The following is a 25888-nucleotide window of genomic DNA, read 5'->3' on the forward strand; positions in this document are numbered from 1 at the left end:
AATATGCGTGTATTTATGTCATAGCCATCAAGGTGGCAAGTTATACAGTTTGAATAAAAGGGCTGCTATTAGCATTTTAAAAATATATTTTATACTCCTTACAAGTATATATAATTTTCTTTTTAATTATAGAAATTTTAAAGTTAAAAAATGAGAATTTTAAGTGTCAATAACAATTCTACGTGAGAATTTATTCAAACAATAAATCATATTGCTGACTACGGTTCAGGGCCATGCCATTTTATATAGTTTTTTTTTTTGGTCGAAAAGGCCATTTTATATGGTTTACGCAGTAAATATGTATATGCATACAAATTGCATAAGGTCCAATATCCTTTTCATGCCTTTCAGGTTTGAAATTTTCCCTCTTATAAATTATTGTAATAATTTCGAATTCCCTCCTCTTCTCTTAATAAATAACTAGCAGAGAGCACACACTTTTTGTGTGTGAACAATTTCTCTTAATAAGTGCATATTTTTTTTTAATATTACATAATTACTGTTTTGTCCTCCTTATTTAAATATTGTGCATCAAAAGTGAGGGTAAAATTGGAAAAATAAGTATATGATTGTCATTTTATGAAAAATAGTAAAATAGGAAAAATAGGGATATGATTGTCATTTTGTCAAAAGGTAAAAAATTACTATTTTGCCCTCTTTTTTGTCAATAGTGTGAATCAAAAGTGAGGGCAAAATAGAAAAAAAATGAGAAAAAAGTTGACAAGGAGGGTTCTCTGGTATTGTTTGGTATGCGAACGGGACGAGACGGGATGGAACGGAATGGGACGGGACGAGATGGGATGAAACGGAGAAGGAGCAAAGATGCCCTTGGATGGAAATAAGGAAGAAGAAGAAGGAGACGGAGATGTTATAATTTTGTGTTCCATGGATGTGGAACGAGTCATTCCAGGGGGTGATATGGAACGAAAATTCACCTAAAATTCGTCCCGTGGAACAGCGCGTTCCACCCGTTTTAGGCACACCAAACGTGGAACAGAACCCCTCGTCCCACTTCGTTCCGTCCCGTCCCACGTACCAAACGGTACCTTAATAATATAGATAGATTAAATTAAAAAAAAATGTATATACGTGCAAATTTAATGCAAATGCATGGTCCTTACGCCTTTACTTCTTTTCGTGGACCGCATGCAGATGTACATTATACACACATGACATTGGAGCAGTTTCTTAACAGGACTCCCTTTTACAGAAGCCAAATTAAACGTGGTAGAAGTCATGTATTCACCATATAGCCATGAACTTATATTTCACTGTGTACTCAATTTTGTTGCTCTACAACGAGGATCCTACACGGTAAAGACATGGTATCTACGGAGGCCCTATCATCCCCTCTTTTTTCTATAATAAAACATAATCCCTGTATTGGTGCCATACCTCCCATTGCGAGTACTGTTTGAGAACTCTGTGTCAGCTTAAGCTTGTTAAGGGTGCCTTGGGAGGCCTTCAGGCTATCTCAAATGAGATTTGTTATTTCAAATGCGCAATGTTGGCCAAAACTAACAGATTGATTGATTGTTTGTTATTATTTAGGTTATTTGCTTGCGTCACAAGTAAATCGAACTTCGTTATCAAAGGACTGTGCAATAGAGATATTAAATTTATTTTAAGTTCTTTTCTATACCTTGTTGCCATGGGCTTTATTCTTTGTGTTGGTGCCAAATAAAAGACAACCACAAATTGATCGAAACTGGCTCCAAGTCAGTTTGCAATTCTCATGTAAACGTAAAGATAGAAAATAAGACCATTTAGCTGGAAAAAAGAAAAGACTGAAAGTAAAGTTAATGAAAGACTTGAGAGTGCTTGTTAAATGTTTACAACATATAAATAACTTGAACAAAAAGATAAGTATTTGAAGGTACAAGATAATAAGGTAGAGGGGAATGCGAAACACAAGCATTCAGGAAAGCTTGAACCTGTTCGGGCAAGTCCACAAGCCGTTCGGGCTAATTCATAACACTTAAATGAGTGTTTTTATTGAATTTCAATACAGAAAATTGATACTCCATGAAATATAGCAAAGCTATAAAGGTATAGAGGGTGCTGAATTTATTGAAAAATACTTATAAGATAAAAAAAAAAAAAATCTGACTGCGAAGAGCAAAGTTTTTTTATTTTTGATTAGAGTGTCCATATCTTCAACCTCTTTTCTGCTTTTAATAGAGAGAGCTTGTCTTTGATTTGAAGTTCTTTTCGGATCAAATCCCCTTGAGTCAAGTTGATGACATGATTGGAATCAGAGAAGAAGACGTTTATCTTTTCAACTTGGTCTTTCATTCTTCCAAAACTCCCCAGAATGCCACTGTAAAGTAGTTTTTCTCTTGTGAATGTCGACTAAAGTCCTCTTACCGTGAACGGTTGTTCACCGACTCTAATGTCACATAAAAGCACTTTTGTATTTGTTTGGGCTAGCACCCCGGCCTTCTGGTTTATGAAAATGAATAGTCCATTTAGAAAAAAGAAATAGTTTGAGCCTAAAACAAGCCTAATGCTTATTTCCAGTTCAAACACCCTGCTAAAAGGGTCTCTCATGCGCAAACCACACGTATATATATGTTCCCTCTCTTTGGCTCTGATCTGTCGCATGTGCCATATATATAATAACAAGAGACGTATCAGAAAGACATAATAATGTTGCCTCAGTATAAGTACGTATATAGTTATGATCACGCAAACAAATCGAGCATGAGAGACTTTAATTAAAGCAGGGCATAAATAAATAAATAAAATATTAATGGAGTTGTCCAACTTCTATTTAGCTAGGCCAAATTTTGAAAAAGATGTATCAGGAAGACATAATAATGCTGCCTCATTATAAACATGTATATAGCCATACTCTCGTAGAAAGAATATGGACCATTCACCATGTAATTCTAGTTTCATGTGAACGAGAGCATGTGAACGAGAGATTTTTCAGTGTGTTCGAAACATATGGAGCTATACGCCATATGTCATTATACAAGTGGAGAAAAAAAATTTCAAGTGTCCCTCCAATTGTATAAGAACATGTGGTATATCCTCCCATATTCCGAGCACATTGAAAAATCTCTCCAAGTGAACATATTTCATCGTTTTTCTATAATGCATTAAATTAAGGATAGTGTTATCCACACACACCTTTTTATCTCCCACACACATTTCTTAACTTTCGGTCTTCAGATCGAATGAATTGAAAGTAGATCAAAGGATAGAAATTAGCAAGAGGTATGTGAGAGGTCAAAATGAATGTGTGGATAGCACCATCCTCAATTAAAGTGACAAAAATGAAGAGCAAAAGTACAATATTATTGTAATTGAGTGGATATATATAAGTCGCTGGCTGCAATGAAATTAGATTCATCAGAGAGTAGTGTAAGAGTGTAAAGGATCAGGAGGAGAGATGGGTGGCATTCCATGGACTAAGGAAGAGGATCAATTGCTCAGGAAATGCATAGAGCAGCATGGAGAAGGCAAATGGCATCGTCTTCCTCTCTTGGCTGGTATTTGCTTGCTTAACTTCATAACTTTTGACATCAACTGAAGGCTCCTTCTATATTAAAGACTTTTTAAAAAGCACTTTGATTATATGTAAGTCGATTTTTTTTTTTTTTAAATTCAAGTGTTGTTTGGAAAAGTACTTGTAAGTAATTCTTGAAGAAACGCTAAGGAACAATAAAGAAATATTGTAAAATGCTTTTAAGTTTTTATGCAAAACATACCAAAAAAAAGGTTTTTATGCAATTTCAAATGGACCCTTAGATTCCTTAACTATTTTTCAATGGCATCTTATGAGCGATTAATTTCTTTTTTGACATGAAAATAGTACCCCTGTGGCATGTACAACACTACTGTATAAAAGGTTGAATATATTTATATTTAATATATTGAAAAAGTTGAGCTTTTATCATAAACCAAATTGACTGTATTGAAAGTAGTTCAACTTTTTATAATTTCATGTACGTTCTTTTCTTTCATCAATATGAAATTCATTCTCAGTATATATTTAGTATTGTTCTCAACTTTCTTATCATGAATAGAACTTGTTAGGATATTGATTTTCACTCTCAATTTCTCCTTCTGCCCTTTTTCTTTTGATTTATATAACTCTAAGGAGAGATAGAACACATGAAGAGGAAAAAAAATAATGCGAAAATCATATCCTCCCGCTATCAATTAACACTAGTTTAAACACTAAATTTCCCTATAAAAAAAACACTAAATTTTATAGTAAAGAAGGAGATGGGACCAAAGTGGGGATTAAAAGGGTGGGTCATATCACTTCACTTCCATATCATTTCAGACGTGCTATTGAAATTCTTCCCCATATATAGGTTAGGTTAGGAGACAAAGATTGTTCATTTTTGGTTACCAATCTCATGTATGCATTTCAACTTTAGACTAGGCATCTCGTTGGGTTCTTGATGAAATTAGTCTACCTGCATATATATGATTATTGGATATACATATATATACATATATATATATATATATATATATATATATATATATATATATATATGTATAAACACACATACATACATATATGGATGGTGTTCCTAGTGATGATCTGGTTTGGGGATACTACTAATGAAGCATTTATGTTTATAAGTGTTTTTACTACAATCTTTTAGTAGAAATACCTTAAAATTTTAATGGCTTCATAAAAGAAGAAAAATGGAAATGCTTCATAAAGAAGCATTCTACCTAAAAATTCTGTTGATTAGAATTAAACAACCTATCTTAATTTCTAAAAAATAAATAAATTATGGCTACTTTCAGTGTCAAAAAGCATGTTAATCTCTCAAACTTGGATATTATTGCTGTGAATTAAGGTCTAAACAGGTGCCGAAAGAGCTGTAGGCTGAGGTGGTTAAACTACCTCCGCCCAAACATCAAAAGAGGAAACTTTGAAGAAGAGGAAGTTGATCTCATCATCAAGCTCCACAGGCTCCTGGGAAACAGGTAAGTTCTAGTTAATAATCACCCACAAACCACACATATCTACTTGCGCATAAACCCTGATAATCGATTTTTTTTGTCAGGTGGTCATCGGTTGCAGCCAGACTTCCGGGAAGGACCGGTAACGATGTGAAGAACTACTGGAATTGTCACTTGAGCAAAAGGCTAAACGCTCAGCAAGATCATCAAAGTGAATATCATATTAAGAACAAGCATGATGCAGTTAGGAACATTAATAATGGTGTAAAAGTCATAAGATCCCAAGCTTCAAACTCTGCAGGTACAAGCAGCTCAAAGAGGCCGTCATATGCACCAACTCCTCATCAACCAGTTAATGTATTTGTACAAGAGGAAGGTAGCAGCACAGGGCCAAAGCCAAAGCTATGCAATTTTAATGGAAATGGTCAGAATAATAATCAGATATTTGAGAATAATAATAATAATAATAGTACTGGGATTAATGCGAGTGACTATCCAATGGATGATGACCTTCCACCATTTGATCAACAAGTTAAAGAATATCATCAAGGTGGCGATGATGGAGATCAGGTCAACAGAAAATGGGAGTGGGACGACTCCATCTTTGCCGACATGGACCTCTGGACTGATTAATTTAGGAACTTATTATGAGAGGGATTTGCTAAACTATTAATTAGGTGTTCGTCATTATTAGTATGATATAATTTTAATTTATGCATCAACATGTACTACCGAATGTTAATGAATTAAGAGGTGATGTGAATAATGACCCATATAGGTAAACATTTGTCCTTTCAGTTCGACTTAGGTTAACCTAATTAAGAAATATTCTATCGAGAGACTGAGATTAGTTTGATTTAAATCAATAAACATGAGAAAATGGAATTTCTTGTGGTATAAAGAACAGTGTTTTAACCTTCTTTAGTTTCTTTTTGCCTTGCTACGATTTTAATTTTAGGCACAAGTTTTGGTGTAATGGCTTACGTCCCGCCCCACAAGAAGCACATAAAGGAAAAGGAGAGGCCAGTTACCAACGCTTGCTCCCCAGTTCAAGAAAAATTTAAAATATGTGAAGCCATCTAAGTACAGTTTTGATCCAAGATTTCTTTATGCATATGCAAACCATGCTACATCGAGATTTTCTAATTTTCTACCATTGGTTTGAATGATCAGAACCAGTTTCCATCTACCGCGCGTTAAACTTGTGCCCATTTCCTAGGAATCTACAGAAAGGAATAATGAAGAAAAAACTCTAGCTCTGATAAACACTTGTCTAGATAATGGTAGCTAGTATAACATTTTGTTAATTAGTACATTGATTTATATCTTGTAAGTTTGTTACTTGGATTCTATAAGGAAATTGCCAAAGAGTCCTTGGGATCTATGTTGGGGCTTAAAAAGACTTCTCTACTTTGGAGACGTTTATCTCACAAAGAAGAATGTAATGCAGCGGAATTGGTAGGCAAGAGAAAGAAAGAACACTCAAAGTTTTTACACAATTTTTTTTATTCACTCATAAACTAGTACAAGAGGAAACACTCAAACACTCTTACACTTCTTCGCTCTTTTCTCACTTCTTGCTCTCTTGGTTGTTTCAAATGGTGTGGATGCCTTCTCCTTTTATAGGCATGGATGGAACCTTGGAGAAATATGGAATCATCATGCTAGAGATATCTAGATAATTCCACTACCTTCCTAAGCTAGAATTATCTACATTAATCTTGTATGTTAGTGGAATCCTCACCATTCTTCTAGACTCTTCCACCAACTTGAACTTTGCTGGAATTCTCTAGCATGTGCATGGATATTTCTTTGTGTATGGGCCGAATCAATTGTCTTGGGACAACACAAGATTACATTTCAACATCCCCCCTTAATCTTGTCTTGTGACACCGATTGATTTCCTCAATCTAACAAAGTCTTCTTGTTTGAGTGGCTTGGTGAATATGTCGGCGACTTGGTCTTGAGACTTCACGTATTCCACTTGCACATCCTTTCTTGCAATACACTCTCTTATGTAATGATAGTGGGTATCTATGTGTTTGCTCCTATCATGGAATACTGGATTCTTTGCTAGAGCTATTGCAGACTTCTAGTCGACATAGATCTCTGTTGGCTCTTCTTGTGGCATGCTTAATTCTTTTAGCAAGTTTCTCAGCCAGATTGCATAACAGACACATGAGGTAGCAGCTACGTATTCAGCTTCGCATGTAGAGAGAGTAACAATCGGTTGCTTCTTCGACATCCATGTGAATGCAATGTCTCCTATGAAGAACACAAATCCAGTAGTGTTTTTTCTATTGTCGGAATCTCCTGCCCAATCACTGTCGCTATATCCAACAAGTTTGTAGTTATTAGAGCTTGAATAGAACAAGCCAAAGTTAACAGTACCTTTAAGGTATCGAAGAATTCTTTTGACGGTCTTCAAATGTGTAGTTGTGGGATTCTCCATGTAGCGACTGACTAATCTGACGGCATAGAGAATATCTGGTCTTGTGCAAGTCAAGTAGCGCAAGCTTCCAACTAAACTCTTGAAAAATGTTAGATCTACACTTTCTCATTCGTCATGCTTGGTTAGTTTAACTCCGCACTCCACTAGTGTGCTTATGGGCTTGCAGTCATCCATTTTGAACTTTTTCAGTATCTCCTTTATGTAGCTTTCTTGGGAGATGAAAATGCCTTCTTCGTTCTGCTTGGCTTCAATGCCTAAGTAGTATGCCATCAGCCCGATGTTGGTCATCTCGAATTCTTTGGTCATCACTCTTTTGAACTCTTCATACATGCTTGGATTACTTCCAGTGAAGATTAGATCATCCACATATAAGCACACAATCAGAATATCTTCATCTTTGACTTCGACGTAGAGAACATGTTCATGAGGGCACTTGATGAAGTTGTTTTCTTAGAAGTACTTGTCGATGCGACTATTCCATGCTCGTGACACTTGTTTTAACCCATATAGGGCTTTCTTCAGCTTCAGAACTTTGTCTTCATGCCATTTGATTTCATAGCCTGACGGTTGCTGAATGTAGACTTCTTCTTTTGGACTTCATTTAGGAAAACAGACTTTACATCAAATTGTTGAATCTTCCATTTGTTTTGAGCTGCCAAAGAAATTAGTAATTGTATAGTTTCTAACCGAGCAACGGGTGCAAATACCTCATCATAGTCGATTCCTGCTCTTTGACTATAGCCCTTCGCCACTAATCTCGCATTGTATCTTTCGACCTCTCCGTTGGCATTCTTCTTTGTCTTATACACCCACTTGACTCCGATGGCTTTATGTCATTTCAGAAGAATGGCGAGTTCCCATGTATCGTTCTTCTGGATTGCTTCAATTTCTTCATCCATTGCTTTTCTCCATTTAGTATCTTGCATTGCTTCTTGGAAGTCAACTGGTTCATAATCAGCAAAGAGATAGAAAAGTGTAGGATTATCGAGTCTTTCAGCCACCTCATAGAGATTTCGTAGACTTCTTGTGCGTTTCATTTAGACTCCCACTTGATGATGTTGATGCTGGTGAAATACCATGATTGGTTGATGTTGGTAAAGCAGGTGGAGTAATGGATTCTTGTTGAACCTCTCTTGCTTGCTCCATCATCCCTTGTTCATTCTCTTCTTCAAACTGAGGAAAGAAGTGAAGATCACCTGCATGAGAGCCAAAATCCCATTCTCTTTCTTCATCGAACGTCACGTCTCGACTGATCACCATCTTCCTATTGTTTGGATTATATAGCTTATAGCCTTTTGAATTTGAGTCATAGCCGATGAAGATGAACTTCTCACTTTTGTCGTCGAGTTTGGTTCTCCTCTCGTCTGGTACATGTACATGGGCTATGCTTCCAAAAACTCTTAGATGGGAAATACCTAGTTTTCTTCCACTCTATGCTTCTTGCAGAGTCTTTCCGCACGCACTTCTTGTTGGAGATCGATTGGATAGGTAGACAACACATGCTACAGCTTCTGCCCACAACTCCTTAGGCAATCTCTTGCTTTTGAGCATGCTTCGAGCCATGTCGAGGATGGTTCGATTTTTTCTTTCCACCACACCATTTTGTTGAGGGGATCTTGGAACTGTCAAAGGTCGACGAATTCCATTAGCTTCACAGAATTCTTGAAATTCCTTTAAAGTGAATTCTTCTCCTTGATCAGATCTCATGGTTTTGATCTTGGAACCACTCTCCTTTTCTACAGCGGTTTTGAATTTCTTGAATACTCCAAAGACTTCTGATTTTTGCTTCAATAAGTATACCCAGGTTTTTCTTGAAAAATCATCAACGAAGAGAAGGAAATAATTATTTTTACCCAAAGAGCCTGGTTTTATTGGACCGCACACATCAATGTGAATGAGCTCGAGTGGCTTCTGGGCTCTTGTGGTCGACTCCTTTGGAAAGCTTTTCCTGAACTGTTTCCCAAGTAAACATCATTCGCAAGCTTGATCAGGGAGACTGATGCACAGTAAGCCTCTCACCATCTCCTTCTTGGATAATAACTCCAGCCCCCAAAGTTAAGATGCCCAAAACGAACATGCCAAAGCCATGATGTGTCTTTGTAACATGTTTTGAGGCACTTTGCAACATCATTTTGAATATTCATAGGAAACATTCTATTCTTTGACAATTTCACCCTGGCAATTAATCTTCCTTTGTCATCTCTAAGAAAAAGGTTATAATTTTTCATGTGAATATAATAACATTTTTCTAAGAGTTGTCCCAAGCTCAAAATGTTGATTTTCATATTAGGCACGTAGTAGACATTTGAAATTAATTGGTGACCGCCATTTTTCAGGGGAATTAGGATGTTACCTTTTCCTTTGATAGGTATTTTGGATTCATCTCCAAAAGAAACGTTGCCACTCACCGATTCATTGAGCTCTACGAACATGTTTCTTCTTCTGTACATGTGGTTGCTGGGCTGGTGTCAAGATACCATGTACAGTCTTGGTCTCCATCATTGTTCTGGCATGCTAGTAGCACAATGCCATTATCTTCATTATCTTCTTTCACATAATGGACCTTCTCATCAGGCCTGTTGCTTGGAGCTCTACATTCCCAAGCATAATACCCAAACTTTTGACAATTGTAGCATTGAACTTGAGATTTTTCATACCTCAAGTTTGAGTGTCCTTTTCCACGACCATTTGTTAAGCTTCCTCCTTTTTCGTAGTTGTTATGATTGTTGAAGTTCCAACCACGTCCACGTCTATGTCCATGTCTGCGACCTCGACCACGACTTCTTTCGTACTGGCTTTTCTCATTATCGAAGCTTTCTTCTTTCTTCTTTGGCTGAACATGCGTCTTGAGGAGCTGCTCATCATTCCCTTGCCTCTTCTTATGTTTCTTTTCATATGCTTGTAGCGAACCCATTAATTGATCTATACTAATTTCTTCCAAGTTTTTAGTTTCTTCAATCGTCACAACAATGTGCTCGAACTTGGGGTCCAACGAGCGTAGTATCTTCTCCATAATTCTAACATCATCTAACTTTTCTCCGTTTCTTTTTAATTGATTGGAAATGGCTAGGACTCTTGAGAAATAATCAGAGATTGATTCAGACCTTTTCATTTGTAGAGATTCGAACTCACCTCTTAATACTTGAAGATGAACCTTTTTCACTTGTTCGGCTCCTTTGTAAGAGGTTTGTAGCTTCTCCTATACTTGCTTGGCAGAGGTTGCACTCGAGACCTTCTCAAAGCCATTGTCATCTAATGCTTGGTAGATGAGGTAGAGAGCCTTCTTGTCTCTCTTTCTTGAATCTTTCAAACTCTCCTTCTGGGGTTGGGACATAGTAGCTTCATCTTCTGGCTCAATGTAGCATTTCTTCACGACTTCCCATACATCGTGTGCTCCTAAAAGGGCATTCATTTTGATACTCCAATTATCGAAGTTGTTGTTGTCGAGCACTGGAACTTGGAAGGTTGTCATAGCGTTGCTAGCCATAGCTCTGGTACCACTTTGTTGGGGCTTAAAAAGACTTCTCTACTTTGGAGACGTTTATCTCACAAAGAAGAATGTAATGCAGCGGAATTGGTATGCAAGAGAAAGAAAGAACACTCAAAGTTTTTACACAATTTTTTTTTTATTCACTCACAAACTAGTACAAGAGGAAACACTCAAACACTCTTACACTTCTTCACTCTTTTCTCACTTCTTGCTCTCTTGGTTGTTTCAAATGGTGTGGATGCCTTCTCCTTTTATAGGCATGGATGGAACCTTGGAGAAGCATGGAAGCATCATGCTAGAGATATCTAGATAATTCCACTACCTTCCTAAGCTAGAATTATCTACATTAATCTTGTATGTTGGTGGAATCCTCACCATTCTTCTAGACTTTTCCACCAACTTGAACTTTGCTAGAATTCTCTAGCATGTGCATAGATCTTTCTTTGTGTATGGGCCGGATCAATTGTCTTGGGCCAACACAAGATTACATTTCAACAACAGAATGTGCTTGAGGACCTTGTTTCTTCATTTAAAAATGCAAGGAATGAAGTTGAGAGTAGTGTGGAAATTAGCTCGAAGAATTTTGTCCGAATTTGGTTGCTAGTGGTGGGAAAATTTCTATTTCATATGTTTGGTTTCCTTCGTTTATTAGTAAGCTCATTGATTTGCCATGCATATAACTTAAACATTGAAGTGTTGAACAATGTAAAAGTCCCACATGGGAAACTTGACAGAATTAAGCTTATAATGGATGGCTCTACAGTTAATTGTATCGAAGTCTTTTGTATAAAATTTCCGACGTATTAGATTGCACAGTTGAAACTTCGATAGAAAGCATGTGCTATATTTTTTTAGGTTTGATTTCTTTCTTTGTAACTCTCAGGACCCCTTGAATGAACCTGGAATCCATAAGTGAAACTTTGGATTCTGGAATCTTTAGACAATGGAAGACGTCATTTTTCACAAACGTTCTGGTGTCATATAAGGAATACACTGTAAAGGAAGTTTTCCCGAAGATTGGACTGGAGTTGAAATTAAGGGGAGGAACAATTGTACCATGAAATGTTGAAGTCGGCTCGATTTCTGATATGCTGCAGGAAAATGTGAAGTTGAAATGGGACAACTTCTTGTGCTGTAAACCTTTTTCTAACATGAAACGAAATTACTGCATGCAAGCTGCAAGCCTTTCACTATTGAAATAACGAACCGTTTTCCGCTTCGTTGTAAACCTATGTAGTATTAGTTAAGTGCTTATTGTGAGAGTGATTTGCTTTGCTTAATTTTATAATATCAGGATATCAACTTTTGCTTGAGTATGTACCATTTAAGATTCTACCCTAACTTCTAATAAGCTAATGCAAGGTCTTTTAATTTTTTGATGACGAACAACACTCAATATCACATGTTAAAAATCCAAATTTTTATACGTTATTTTTGTCCTCTAGTTTGATTCTTAAACTATGAGAGGGCTCGTACTCGTACAATTTATATATGGCTAGTTAAGGACAATTTCCATTTCCAGGTTTATTCTCCTCCCTCAATTGCATTTTCCCTTACACTATAATTCATTTGCTGAGAGTTTGTACCTCGAATGGTTAACAATATAATGTTTACTCTTTCACTCGAAGTTATATAAACAATTCTCCCTTTCTTGCACAAAGCTAATTTTATTCGTTATCAAAACCCTCCAGCGAGGTTAATTAGCAAAATGGTAAAAAGTCCAGAGAAAAGGAAAAGGATCATTGCCGGATTCTTTTCCTAGAGATCCTAGGGATCCCTCGACCATGACTGTTCATCGGACATCATCAGTCAATTTTCGTTAGGTACTATTTATATTTAATTTTAAATTTTAAAATTTGAAATGATTTCTGACCGCACAATGTATGATGAACGGTCACGATCACGGGATCTTTAGGATCCCTAACAAAAGAATCCGGCGAGGATCCTTTTCCTAAAGAAAAAAACCCTCCGGCAAGGTTTGTCACCAAAAGAAAAATAAAAATTATATAACCCTCCAGCAAGGTGTCTCTAAAATGAAAAAGGAAATGGAAAAACGCCCTCCAGCAAGTTGCCATTTTATAAAAAGAAACTAATGAAAATGACTTTAAAATTTTGAGTTTTACCAGGATTGACTTTTTAATGTAAAAGTGTGGTTTTTCGTTAAAGTAAACAGTACCTCGGTTTTTTTTGTTAAAACTCCCTTTTATAAAACCTCAAAAGGCAATGCAGAGAGTAAAAATTAGGGGTGGGCACTTGAACCCAAAAACCGAAACCAAAACACGAACCAAATCGAACTGCACTGAATGGTTTGGTTTTGCAGTTTCAAAATGGTTTCAGTTTGAAACCGAACTGAATGAAGGAAAAACGGTTTGGTTGCGGTTCTGGCCATCTAAAACCGAACCAAAATCGAAACCACATAAAATGTTAAATTCTAATTCGTTATTTTATTGAGTCCATACATTTAGTATGAATGCAACCACATCATAACATGACCACATAATCTCTTTCTTTTCTTTCTTCTAGTTGTAGTCTATAGACTCCGTACTCTTTCCTTCTTATTTGCTGCTCTCGGTCTCCCAATACTCTCTCCCACTCTCTTTTATTTTGGGTCAGTGATGATGTTAATGTTTTTGCTCTTGTTGTGTTCAAATTGGCTGACAGCTTTGAGCTTCACGTTCATGCTTTTTGTTTGTGTGCTTTGGAAAATGGTAGCTTGAGGAGAAACTATACGAAACGATAAAATGATAGCTTGAGAAGCAACTATACAAAATGTTATAGTTCAAAAAGATCAATGATTTCTCATCCATTGGTTTTATATTTACAACGTGTAAGGTTTTCCTCAAGTATCAGCTTCTCAAGTCCGTTCACAAGTTCAAAGACTTTCTAAACATTCGGCTAGTAAGTGTGTATAAGAAAAGGGAAAGACAAATGTTTGAAACTTGAATGATGCAAAATAAGTTGAAACACTAGAACTTTTTTATTGAATTGAATGAATGCTATATTGAAGCCTGCTTGATTGAATTTTAATATTGTATGCATCCTTGAACAATCAGTAATAGAAGTGTATATCAAAGGAAAATGAAATAAGATACAATTAGGTAACCATGATAGTTTTTTCAAATAATGAAACCAAACGAAAACCGTTTAAAACCAAACCGAACCGAATCAAATGGTTTGGTTTCATTTCGATTTAGCCTCAAAACCGCACCAAATCAAACCATAAAAACTTGCGATTTTGATTTTGGTTTCACTCGCACCAAACCAATCCGCGCCAACCTAGTAAAAATATATAGTGAAAGAACTGCCGATTGATCACCCCAATTCTTCATCTTCATCCATTTCTGTTCTATAAAGATTTCAACTTTCTATCTGCCTCTGTGTATTGATTACTGGGTAAGCTCCCCTTTCTTCTCTTTCCTCTCTCTCTCTCTCTACTTATAAATTGTTTGACTTATATATATGTTTTGCTCCAAGAAAGTGGTAAATAATGATTACCCAGTTGATCAATTTCTTAGCAAAGAACCCTAACATGATCAGATTCTCACTTTATTAGCTCAACCCTTCTTTTAATTTTTGTAATTGTTTCCGAATACAAATGAAAGGTTTCAATTTTCTCAGAAACCAATTGAAGCAAATGGAATTAATTTAACCAAGAAACTTAGAGATAAGTCTGATATTCTTCAATAAACATGAGAAAGAACACTTCTTGCTACATAAATATGCGTACTCTGTTTTAAATTCTTTTTTTTCTTCGGTTGGCCTCATTTCGATCTTTCTTTTTAGGCATAAGTGCTTGTTCTACAATGGCTTAGGTTCCACCACACAAGCGGCACTCGAAGGAACCGGGGAGGCCATTGCTGACTCCAGAGCTGCTTGCTCCTCCATTCAAGAAAAACTTAAACGTCAAGCCATATAATAAGTCTAATGTGGAATGGACTGTAAAAATAGTTTATGCAGATCATTCTACATCGAGATGGCTCACCATTGGTTTGGATGACGAGAACCAATTTCTGCCTTCTGTTAATCTTATGCCCATTTACTTGGAGTCCACTGAGCCAAAAGTTGGAGAAAACCGTCTAGCTTTAATCAATACTAGTCTAGATAATGGTTGGTACTCTAATATTTCTTTTTAGTGCATTAATCTTGTATGTTGTTACTTGGGTTGTGGATATGTATGGTTTTTTTTTTTTCATGATTGATATGTGACAGAAGGTGATGAGGTGAAATGGAATTTGCCAAGGAGTCCTGGGGTATCTATAACAGAAAATGTGCTGGAAGACTTGGTTTCTTCTTTTAAACAAGTGAAGAATGAAATGAAGTGCGCAAAGCTCAAAGAAGTAAATCCTACTTTGATTGCTAGAGTTGGGAAAGTACTTTTGCGTAGGTTAGATTTCTTCCTTATATGATTCATTGGTTGGCTATTGAGCCTATTGTGCCATTCATTTAGTGATTGTTTAATCCGATTATCCTTTTTACCTTTATGTTGTTCTTTTATCCGCCTCAGAATACTGGTTGAAGTAGAACAAATAATAGTCCATACTATGATAAAATGTTACATTTGGCATTTTAGTTAAGAAGGTAGGATGCCAAGTTGGACAGTGAAGCAGGATTCTAAAACTCTGCCCTTGGTTTGCGATACCTGATACAATATTATTTGGTATTGATGCTTATTTTGGTATTATTTCGATACTTCTACACAGACAGATGTATAACAATTTTTGTTGAAATCTTTGAATCAGGAGCCCTTCAATTGACATGGAATCCATCAGAAAAAATTTGTGTCCTGAAATCTTGAAACAATTGAGGAAATCATTTTATACAAACATTCCTGTTTCATATAAGGAAAATATTGTGAACGAAGTTGTCCCGAAAATTGGAGTTGATTTCGAAGAGGAGAAAGATACATTCCAAATAAAGGTATTTGATTCCGAAAATTGGAGTTGATTTCGAAGAGGAGAAAGTCACCTTACTGAGTTCTGAGTATATGCTTTCCACAATTCTGTCTTTGGCTATTGAATCACTCATCTATGTCCTTCTCGTATAGTTGTCTGATTCCACCAGACCAGATGCAACTCTCTCCTGCAAATGCTGTGTAATGAAAGAACATGTAAAGCTACAACTCTACAAGGCAAGTTTTTCTATTCCTGCCAACTAAATTGGATGAAATGGTATATAATGATTCAGTTTCATGATTGAGTTGTCATGATACTGATTAAGTATAATCTACTGTGCTTCTAAATATTAGGGTTTTATAACAAAAGTAAACGTTAAACGGGTGAATGTGATTAAGCTTTCCAATTTTTGGAACAATGTGTGAACAGCATTTCCACATCATTAATAGTTCCTTAACTCTTCCCTCTTCCCTGTTGCTTGGCGTAGAGTATGTTTGCTAAGACTTACATTGCAATGCCAAATTTCTTTATTTTAGGTTGAACTGAATCAACTGCGTAACATGGTCATGGACATTTCATGCACTACTAAGAGTCTGGTCCTGAGACTAATGCTATGCACGAAGAGACTCGTAACAGATCTGACTGTAAGCTGCTTCACCCAGTACCTTTTGGAAATTTACATTTCTATTCCTTCTTGTTTCAGCAAAGCAATTAGTTATAACCTATTTATCATGGAGCCACAATCAAAACAAAGAATATAAAATTTTCTGTAAATGTAACCGGACGATGAGGTTTAACCATGGATCAACTGCTGAACTTATGCAGCTTGGAATGTGGTTCTGTAATCATATGAATCGTTGCTATTTCAGGATGATGAGATGCAAAGCATTAGGGATCTGATTAATTCGGCAATTCTCGATCCATATGTGAAGGGTGGGTTGAGGTGGCCTCTGGGAAAGGAATCTTCCGGAGATAAATATAAAGTTGTTGGGGTTTGGCACGTAATAGCTAATACGTATAAAAATTCATCACTGAGACTGAAAGTAAGACATGCTGATCGATTCGATTTTAGAACCTTAACTGGGGAAGCTACTTGGGAGACAAGTCTGATGCTGAAAAAGGTCATGTCAATGTTGCAGGTTGTTGATGCACAAAACCCGAGGTCTTGGAACAACGTAAATCCGACCGTGAATCTGCATGAAATGTAAATAACACAAGATATATTGTGGTTCACCCCAAGGTTTGGGCTACGTCCACACTGATTATGTATTTATCTGAGGGAGAGAGAGCTCTGAGAGTGAGAGCTTTGAGAGGGAGGAGAGGGCCTAGGAATTGGCCTCTCCCAATTGTGAGAGTGAGGGGTCCTTTTATAGAATAAAGACTCATCACTTATTACATATTTGCCCCTTCCTTTATTACATAATTACATTTAAGTCCCCCTCGTATTTAGGCCATAAATATGATATAAACAGTAGTCCCCTAAGTTTTCAGTCAAGAGAGTCTTTTGGTTGAAGATTTGAAATTCAGTCCATGTGTGGGCCGAAGTAACTAGATGTTGTCTTGAACTGATGCTCGATATGAGGCGGTGCTCAATCTGAAATGATGCTAAACTAGAAGTAGCACATGCTGCGAGGCTGCTCGGCTCGTGGCTTATGTTGTCTTGGTTGGCTCGACTTGTGGCGTATGAAGGTGAGGGAGTCTTTTTTATAGAATAAGGGCTCGCTCCTCAATACATAAATGATGGGCTAGAGTTGATGCTCGCGGCGATGCGGTTGCTCAGTAGGCGGCGATGCTCTCTAATGGTGATGAGGGGGTCTCTTTTATAGAATAAGGGCTCGCTCCTCAATACATAAGTGATGGGTTAGGAGTGATGCTCGCGGCGAGGCGGTTGCTCAATTGGCGGCGTTGCTCTCTAATGAAGGTGAAGGAGTCCACTTTATAAAATAAGGGATTGCTCCTCAATACATAAGTGATGGGCTAGAGCGATGCTGGCGGCGAGGCAGTTGCTCAGCTGGCGGCGTTGCTCTCTAATGAAGGTGAGGGAGTCCCTTTTATAAAATAAGGGTTCGCTCCTCAATATATGAATAATGGGTGCTCTCTAATGAAAGTGAGGGAGTCCATTTTATAGAATAAGGGCTCGCTCCTTAATACATAAATAATGGACTAAATCCCCCAAGTATTTTTCATGAGGCCTAGTTGAGGCCCAATATATGGTACATAATGTAGTCCCCCAAATCTTCGGTCAATAGAGTCTGTTGTCTGGAGACTTTAAATTGAATCCATGTATAGGCCGAAGTGGCGGTTGTTCGGAGGCGGTATTTGTATACCCTGCACTGAAGCTTTGTAGGTGAAGCTTTGCAAGTGAAGTTTTGAAGCTTGAGCTCTGTAAATGAAGATTTTGAAGTTTGAGCTTTTGTAAATGAAGCTTTTGAAGCTAGAGCTCTGTAAATGAAGCTTTTGAAGCTAATTGACATGAGTGATGCTCATGAATGTTTATGTTGATTGACATGAGTGATGCTCATGGATGTTGTCATGAGTGATGCTCATGAATGTTAACATGAGTGATGCTCATGAATGTTGACATGAATGATTGTCATGAATGTTTATGTATGATTGTCATGAGTGATGCTCATGAATGTTTATATATGAATGACATGAGTAATGCTCATGTATAATTTGGGGTACTGGGCGTATTTCTGATCACCTGTTGGTGGCATGAAGGGGAGTACAGGTTGTACATTTTATCACCTGGTTAGTGGCATGAAGATGAGTTCATTCTTCACCTGGTTGGTGGTATGAGTGGCAAGTTGCCAAATAATCGTGGAGTACTGGGCGTACTTTTGGTCACCTGGTTGGTGGTAATAGCGGCGGGTTGCCGAATAATTGTGGAGTACTGGGCGTACTTTTGATAAGGGCTTATGGGCCTTCGCTCTCTACAACATGCCAACCTACTTATTTTGGGCTTTGCCGTTTTTTTTTAACCCTCTAATGAGGTTTTTACAGATGTCTCCGAAAGATAAAATAAATTACATCATTCAGAAATAACAAAAATAAATCACATTATTCTGATGGGATGTTTATTCCTCACTTTTGCTTTCTACTTTTACTTTTCTCTTTTGCTTTTGCTTTCTGCAATTATCTCAGTGGGTAGTCATGCTTTCTGTTTTTTCTCCTTTTTTTCTGTTTTCTGCTTTTGTTTCCCATTCCATTTCCAGACATCCTTTTGCTTTATTCTTTTTTCTTTTCTGCTACACCTCTCTCTGTCTCTTCACCTAGCAGACAAAATGAATCATGATGGAAATAATAATAAGCAGCTTAGCTTTTTAGAGTGGGCATCCACGAACGAAATCTGCCCCTTCACAGTATGGGTCGTACAGGGTGTTGAAGAAAAATGCAGTTGATGGAGACAGAAGGTTCTTGATATGCTGCTCAAGAGCATTGATGTCTTTGCCAGAAGGATCCTCAGCAACAAAGCAATCATCGTCGATGGTGAAGATGTACTTTTTCTTGGAGACCATGTAGCTGAAGCATCTGCAAGCAGGGTCCTTGAACGAGATGCAAGACGCCTTGGGACCCAGAATCCGGTTGATGTCGTTGCGGTTGTAGAGCTCGTAATCAAAGCCTTCCGGGACCTTGATTTCCTTCGACGGGTCGCCGTCTTGGACGATGATGAGGTGGTACTGCTGGAAGAAAGGCCTCCAGATCTCGAGGAAATCAAGGTTTCGGATGGTGGGGATAACGATGTCGAGCTTGTCTTTTAGCAGAGGGGTCGGGGCGACCTTGCTGTACTCCGCCATGGCTGCAGCTGCTTTTCAGTTACGGAGGGAAAGAGGGAGAGATGGGTTGGAGTTCAGAGAGAGCGTTGGTTGGGAGTGTCGGCTCTAGTGGCGTCGGAGACGACGCGGTGGATCTCGGCGCCGGCGAACTGGGCCTGGGCCAGGCCTTCTTGGGTGCTGAAGGAGAGCTTTGATCCTCGGGTTGACGTGGCCAAACTTTGAACTTGAAGTGGCATCTCCCCAATTGAGTGCAGAGCGCTGCAGCCCTTGCTAATGGTGAATTCAAATTAACGTATGTGTGCAGATCAATCAAGTTGGACTTGACTATTGGAGGACTTCAAATCCTGCTTGTTTTGTTTCCTGGTGAAAGCCAGCTAGCTGCTTCATCTGCATCTGACTATGTAATCAGTGAGATGGATCCACCAAGACTACATAAAAAACACCTTATAACTTGTACTCTTGGCTTTTGCAGATTCACGACGGAGGTGAAAAAATGAAAGAGAACCGACACAACTTTTCGTATCGTTTCTCACAAACGGCGCCAAATGTTGATGCACAAAATCGGAGGTCTTGGAACAACGTAAATTCGACCGTGAATCTGCATGAAATGTAAATAACACAAGATATATCGTAGTTCACCCCAAGGTTTGGGCTACGTCCACATTGATTATGTATTTATCTGAGGGAGAGAGAGCTTTGAGAGTGAGAGCTTTGAGAGGGGGAGAGGCCAATTGTGAGGGTGAGGGGTCCTTTTATAGAATAAGGACTCCTCACTTATTACATATTTGCCCCTTCCTTTATTACATAATTACATTTAAATCTCCCGAGTATTTATACGAGGTCTAAACATGAGTCCCTAAATATGGTATAAACACAGGTAAGAGTTTCCTTTTCTCTGGGACAATTTTTTTTATTTCATGTACTGAAAGAAAAGATTTATTTGAGAAGGTCTGTCGTGTGCTGATATCTCCCTGTCTTTCAATTTTCAGGAAGAGAATGTTGAAGTCAGCTCAATTTCTGAGGTACTCAAGGAAGATGTGCAGCTGATATGGGATAACTTCTTGAGCTCTGAACGTTTTCTAACAAGAAATTGCATGTTGTAAATCAATGATCACTTTCTATGCGACGTGTACATATCTGTCTACATCCTGAGTTTTACGTTCAACTTTCGGCATTGTTTGATGAATAATTAGTAACTGTTCTAATGATTTCTTGCAATCCTGCTAGCTATGTGTATCTTGGATAGTTGATGGTTAATGAAATTTTTGCGATTTTACATTTTGATGACTTCATTGCCAGTTAATGCTTCGGTTCAGGTGCTTTCTTACAACACAAGACATTTATATAAAAGAACTAATCTGCTTTTTGCTATATGATTGTTCTGGATTGCACACTGTTGAAAATATATACAAATAGACAGGGAATTCGTTTAGGTTAAACTATCGGAATTGACGAATTTCGGACCACTGTCTCGCCTTGCTAGAATGGAACTTGTAGGGAGAGATTTGTGCGGGGAAATTCCACCAAGGAATTTCGGCTAGGGAAACAAAGGAATGGCTGCTCTATTTCTCTACCCCTAACCCTCCCCATATGGCCTCTATTATAGTGGTCATGTAAGGCTTAGGCTGTAGAAGAATATGCTTGCTCACCAAGCCAAATCCCACCATCCTTGGCATATTCAAAGGGAGAATATCTCTTGGTTATCAATGATATTTCCTTAGAAATATTATTCCAATCCACCTACTAATTTGGGTGGATATTTATTTAATTAATATTAAATAACTCTAACACACACAAGACACAACCAATTCTTCACTTACACCTACACAGCAAGGCTTCTATTCCTAAAGTTATTGTTGAATTGTAATCTTATCTTGGCCCAAGATAATTGATCCGGCCCATATACAAAGAAAGATCCATGCAGATGCTAGAGAGTTATAGCAAATTTAAATTGGTGGAATTCATGCATAAATATCTAAGGTTTTTTGTAGAAATATCTAGAATCTTGTACAATTGTGTGGTTGTTAAGCATTAACTAGAAAGTTCTAGCAACGTCAAAGTTGGCAAACCTTGCCTATAAATAGGTGAGGTGCTAAGCTATGTGATGTAACAACCAAGAGAGCAAGTAGTGAGAAGTGAGAGTGCCAAGTGAGAAGTGAGAAGAAGCAACAAAGCTTCTAAGAATGTTTGAGTGTTTCCTCTTGTACTAAGTTTGTGAGTGAATAAAAATCTTGTGTAATACTTTGAGTATTCTTTCTTTCTCTTGCCTATCAATTCCGCTGCATTACATTCTTCTTTGTGAGATAAACATCTCCAAAGTAGTGAAGCCTTTTTAAGCCCCAACAGTTATTACCATCTACTGTTTACATATGAGATATGCACTATGGATAAACAGAAAATTAAGGCTAGAATTATATGAAATCTTCAATCTTTCTTGAGCTGAAACAGTGGGAACTATACGTGTTCATCGTTTGATTCATAGACATCCGTAGTCTGCTTAAGTTCATCTGACCTTGAATTTTTGTTCACACTGCCCGTCAAATTTGGACGGTTGGTGGAGCTCAACTTCTTCATCTCCATAGTACTCTTTTTCACTTCGACATCTTTCCCTGAATTCTTGTATGTCATGTATAGGATCATCTGGGCGATGCCAAATAGAAACCCTAACACGTTTGGTAACTGCGCTCATCCGATAAATGTTCGTGTCAGATTTCGAAAATTAGGGTTAGCAAGCCTCAAAATTCCAAGAAATGAAATTGGAAATTGGTACTTACTGCAATGTAGTAATCCTTTGTGAATAGTCCGTAGAAGAACCACATGGTGGCACAAAGTGTCAGGAAAAGGGACAAAGAAAATGGCATGAATTCCACACTTTTGGTTCTTATTACTTGCCTCTGCCGGAATGTAAACATGTCAAATGACAGTGATTGCCATAATTCTAAATTTAAAGAAAAAAAGAGATTTATCATTTAACTAGTTAATTAAGTACCATAATGCTTAGAGGAGCAGCAAATACAGCAATGTTAAACACGGCACAAATCCATCCAACAGCGCAAACGCGCGCTGTCCCTCCAAGGAGGAAGACGGTGACTGCCAGCACCAACCCGAAAGCGGCTACATTTACTAGCAGGATCAAACTCAGTGTAGTAATCTGCGAGCCATGATCAAAGTATAAGCATTTATCCAATTTAAATAGCATACATATCTGCATATCTGTTTTCTTCAGTATTCCCTAACAAACAATAAAACAAAAAGAGACATGCATAATGTATGCCTCTGACCTTGTCCTTCTTGGATGCGTATACAATGTAGAGGATGAGGTAAGTAACTTCGATAACGATTCCGATGGCGTTGATGCTGACGATCAAATAAGCATTTGTCTTGAGGACTCCATAATACAACAATAGAGTTGCACTGAGTAGGGCAACCACGTAAGGTATGGATTGGAACCCTTTCGATGATTTCTTCTTGTATATTGTGTAAAACGTTGGTCTGCACACAGAGAGAGAGAGAGAGAGAGAGAGAGAGAGAGAGAGAGAGAGAGTTACGCTAATGCAACTTATTCATAAAGATGTGAATTAGGGTTTAAGTACGTGGTTATTTGTTTAAAGTAAAGGGTCTTACATTGGCGCCAAAAATACCATGAATGATACAATGTTACCTGTGAAACCATGACAATATTCCAAAGCTTGTGTTAGAATTAGATAACAGGAATAATATCGTAAAACAACTTGAAAATTTTAGATTTTTAAAGAACTTTTTTAGAAGAATGAAGTTTGAGTGAGCATTTTAATTAATTACCTACTTAATTGTATATAACCATATCTGAATAGAAGAGAGAAAGAAAATTGATATACACAATTATATATTTGCATACCTAAGAGACCGAATACGAAAGCCAGTTGTTCGGTATTCAAGAACTGCATTCTGCTGCTGATGATTGACGAATATTTATGTTTTAAATTTGTAGTTTTTTCCCTTCTTTTTCTTGTGAAGCTTTTTTCAGCACCTTTGTTTGCAGTAGTTAATTCGACACTGCAAAAAAGCTTAAGGATTCCATTTTTCAGGTACCCTTTTATAGCAAGGTATAAGTTAAAAAGTTAGGCAACTCATCAACTACGTGACAAACTGAGACTGAAATGAAACTTCCATCTTCGTTCACAGCTTATCTATGATGATAAGTAACTAATTATATGTGATTGAAGTACCTAACTGGGAGTCCTAAACCATGTAATAGGTGGCTTGGTTATTTTGCATGGCATCCATGAGTTGCCCAGATATTGATGTTGCATATGGGAAATGAAAATACTCACTTATCATACCGTATTCAATTAACTAACTGCTAGCCTAACTCAATTAGAAGTAACATAACTTAATATAAAAAAAAAAATTATTGACCAAAAAAAAAAAAACTTAATATAAAATTATAATTTACTTTTGTCAAGTATCCGATATGTGACTCCTTACATTCTTCAAAAATGAAAGCTTAGAAAGATTAAATAGTAAATACCATCTTAATTACGGTGTTGCTCCATTTTTTTTTTTTTTACTTTTGGTCCTTATGTTTTTAGTTTGGATAAACTTTATCATTATGCTATCTTTTAACAATCTTGGTCTCTTTTGCTTAGCTACGCCTCTGCGTGCTATGCGCGTGTAAAATAACACTTAAAGTTAGACAAAAAGAAAAAAAAACAAAATAGTTAAGGAATTAAAACATAATGACTAAATTGGCTAAATAAAGAATTTCAAGTAAAACGCAGAGATTTAAAAGATATTTAATTCAAATTAAGAATAACATTTTGTCCACTATGCACATAAATGGCTCGTATGTGAAGTTCTTTTAAATGACTGAAAGTGATATTATATAAAATAATTTTAAAAACAATCCTTAGTAAAAATGCAATTTAATCCTAAAAAAGCACTTAAAGTGCTTCCTGTAATTAAGAAGCACATAATTGGTGTTTCTTGCAGAATGCACTCAAATACTTTTAGAATCCAAAAATATTTTCTCTAAAAGTGCTTTTAGTCATTTAAAAACACTTAATAAATGAGCTAAAAGTGTTCAACAACACCATTCTCTCTAAAATTATATTTAAATATCTTTAAATTTTAATGATTAGGGAAGTGTGATCTGCCATTTTAGAGGACACTCTTCTGCATATTTTATTAAAAGGGATGTGATATCCACATACATATTTTTACTTCTCACAAACTCTTCTAATTTTTAATCGTCAGATTGAATAAACTGAAGAATATCAAATAATAACAATTAAAAAAAGTATGAAAGAAGTAAAAAAACAGCGTGCTAAATTAGGAACTTCAGCTTTAAACAAAGATGGGAACATCCCAATTTCGACGCAAATATTGGATCCTAGCTAGCTAGAAAATACCCATTTATGATGTGACAGTTGGAAGACTACCAAATTTTAACAATCAACTACTACGGGTCGAGGCTTCTTAATTGTTTGGTCTGCCCTACAATTATCTTTTATATGCACGACGTTGATTGAAGAAAGTTGAGGTAATATCGAAAATAGTTTAGCTTATTTATGAGTTTATGTAAGGTCCATTTTTTAGTAATGTGTGATTTATTCTCAACACGTTTCTTTATGTTTGGTGAATTTCAAGTTTAACATGAGGACAACATAAATAGAGTGACGTAGAGTATGTGTGGCCGTTAGATTTCATATATGGGACAACCTGCTCTAATACCAAGAAGAAAGTCAAGGTTTTATTGTAAAAGTAATAGCCAATATGGAAGTAGCATAATTTACTTATAAGCTCATGCAATGTCTCTCCTCCTATCAATCTGAATTCACTCTCAACACACCCCCTCATGTATAGTGTGTTGAGTGTATGAATCTCACCTCGGGTAAATTAAGGACATTTTATGTGCTTATAAATAATTAAGCTACTTCTCATATTGCCAATTGATTTTATGATGAAACTTCAACTTCTTCATAATATCAGAGCAAGTTGTCTCACATGTAAGCCCTAACAACCATAACTTTATGTCAACCCGATTTGTATTATCCACGTGCTAGGCTTGAAAATTAGCCACAGTTAGAAGACGTGTTGAGAATAAATTCTACATTAATAAAAAAATGAACCTTACATGTGTTTATAAATAATTGAATTACTTCGTATAAAGCTAATTATTTTATGGTGAAATTCTAACTTTCATCACTGATGGAACAGTTCGAGGCTTCTAGCCAAGAGAAATACCATCAAACGACATTTCAAATTAGGCCAAAAGTCAAATTTGTACTTGTAGTTTAGGTTTTATGGTTTCAATTTTGTTAACTTTATCAGTAATGAAGCCACAGTATACTTAAAGATAAAA

The 25888-nt window shown here is 36.8% G+C and overlaps 2 protein-coding genes and 1 pseudogene across 3 annotated transcripts; 2 read left to right on the top strand and 1 right to left on the bottom strand.

The window, feature by feature from the left end:
- Positions 1–3276: 3276 nt before the first annotated feature.
- Positions 3277–5708, top strand: LOC126618584 (transcription factor MYB1-like). 2 transcript variants are annotated; one of them, XM_050286695.1, is made up of 4 exons: positions 3277–3497; positions 4830–4959; positions 5040–5146; positions 5237–5708. In XM_050286695.1, the coding sequence occupies exons 1-4, from the start codon at positions 3398–3400 to the stop codon at positions 5566–5568; spliced, it is 669 nt and encodes a 222-aa protein (XP_050142652.1). In that variant the 5' UTR covers positions 3277–3397; the 3' UTR covers positions 5569–5708. The 2 variants fall into 2 exon arrangements, with proteins under 2 accessions (XP_050142652.1, XP_050142651.1); XM_050286694.1 differs by having other exon boundaries at positions 3279–3497; positions 5040–5708.
- An 8972-nt stretch (positions 5709–14680) lies between these two features.
- Positions 14681–20823, top strand: LOC126618587 (uncharacterized; annotated as a pseudogene).
- A 941-nt stretch (positions 20824–21764) lies between these two features.
- Positions 21765–23603, bottom strand: LOC126618583 (bidirectional sugar transporter NEC1-like). The gene is made up of 6 exons (XM_050286693.1): positions 23423–23603; positions 23170–23206; positions 22827–23037; positions 22535–22696; positions 22320–22439; positions 21765–22224 (listed from the first exon to the last, which is right to left on the bottom strand). Exons 1-6 carry the CDS (start codon positions 23469–23471, stop codon positions 22000–22002), a joined length of 804 nt encoding a protein of 267 aa, XP_050142650.1. The 5' UTR covers positions 23472–23603; the 3' UTR covers positions 21765–21999.
- Between the last annotated feature and the right edge of the window lie 2285 nt (positions 23604–25888).

Source organism: Malus sylvestris, chromosome 4 (genome assembly GCF_916048215.2).
Source record: "Malus sylvestris chromosome 4, drMalSylv7.2, whole genome shotgun sequence".
NCBI lineage: Eukaryota > Viridiplantae > Streptophyta > Magnoliopsida > Rosales > Rosaceae > Malus > Malus sylvestris.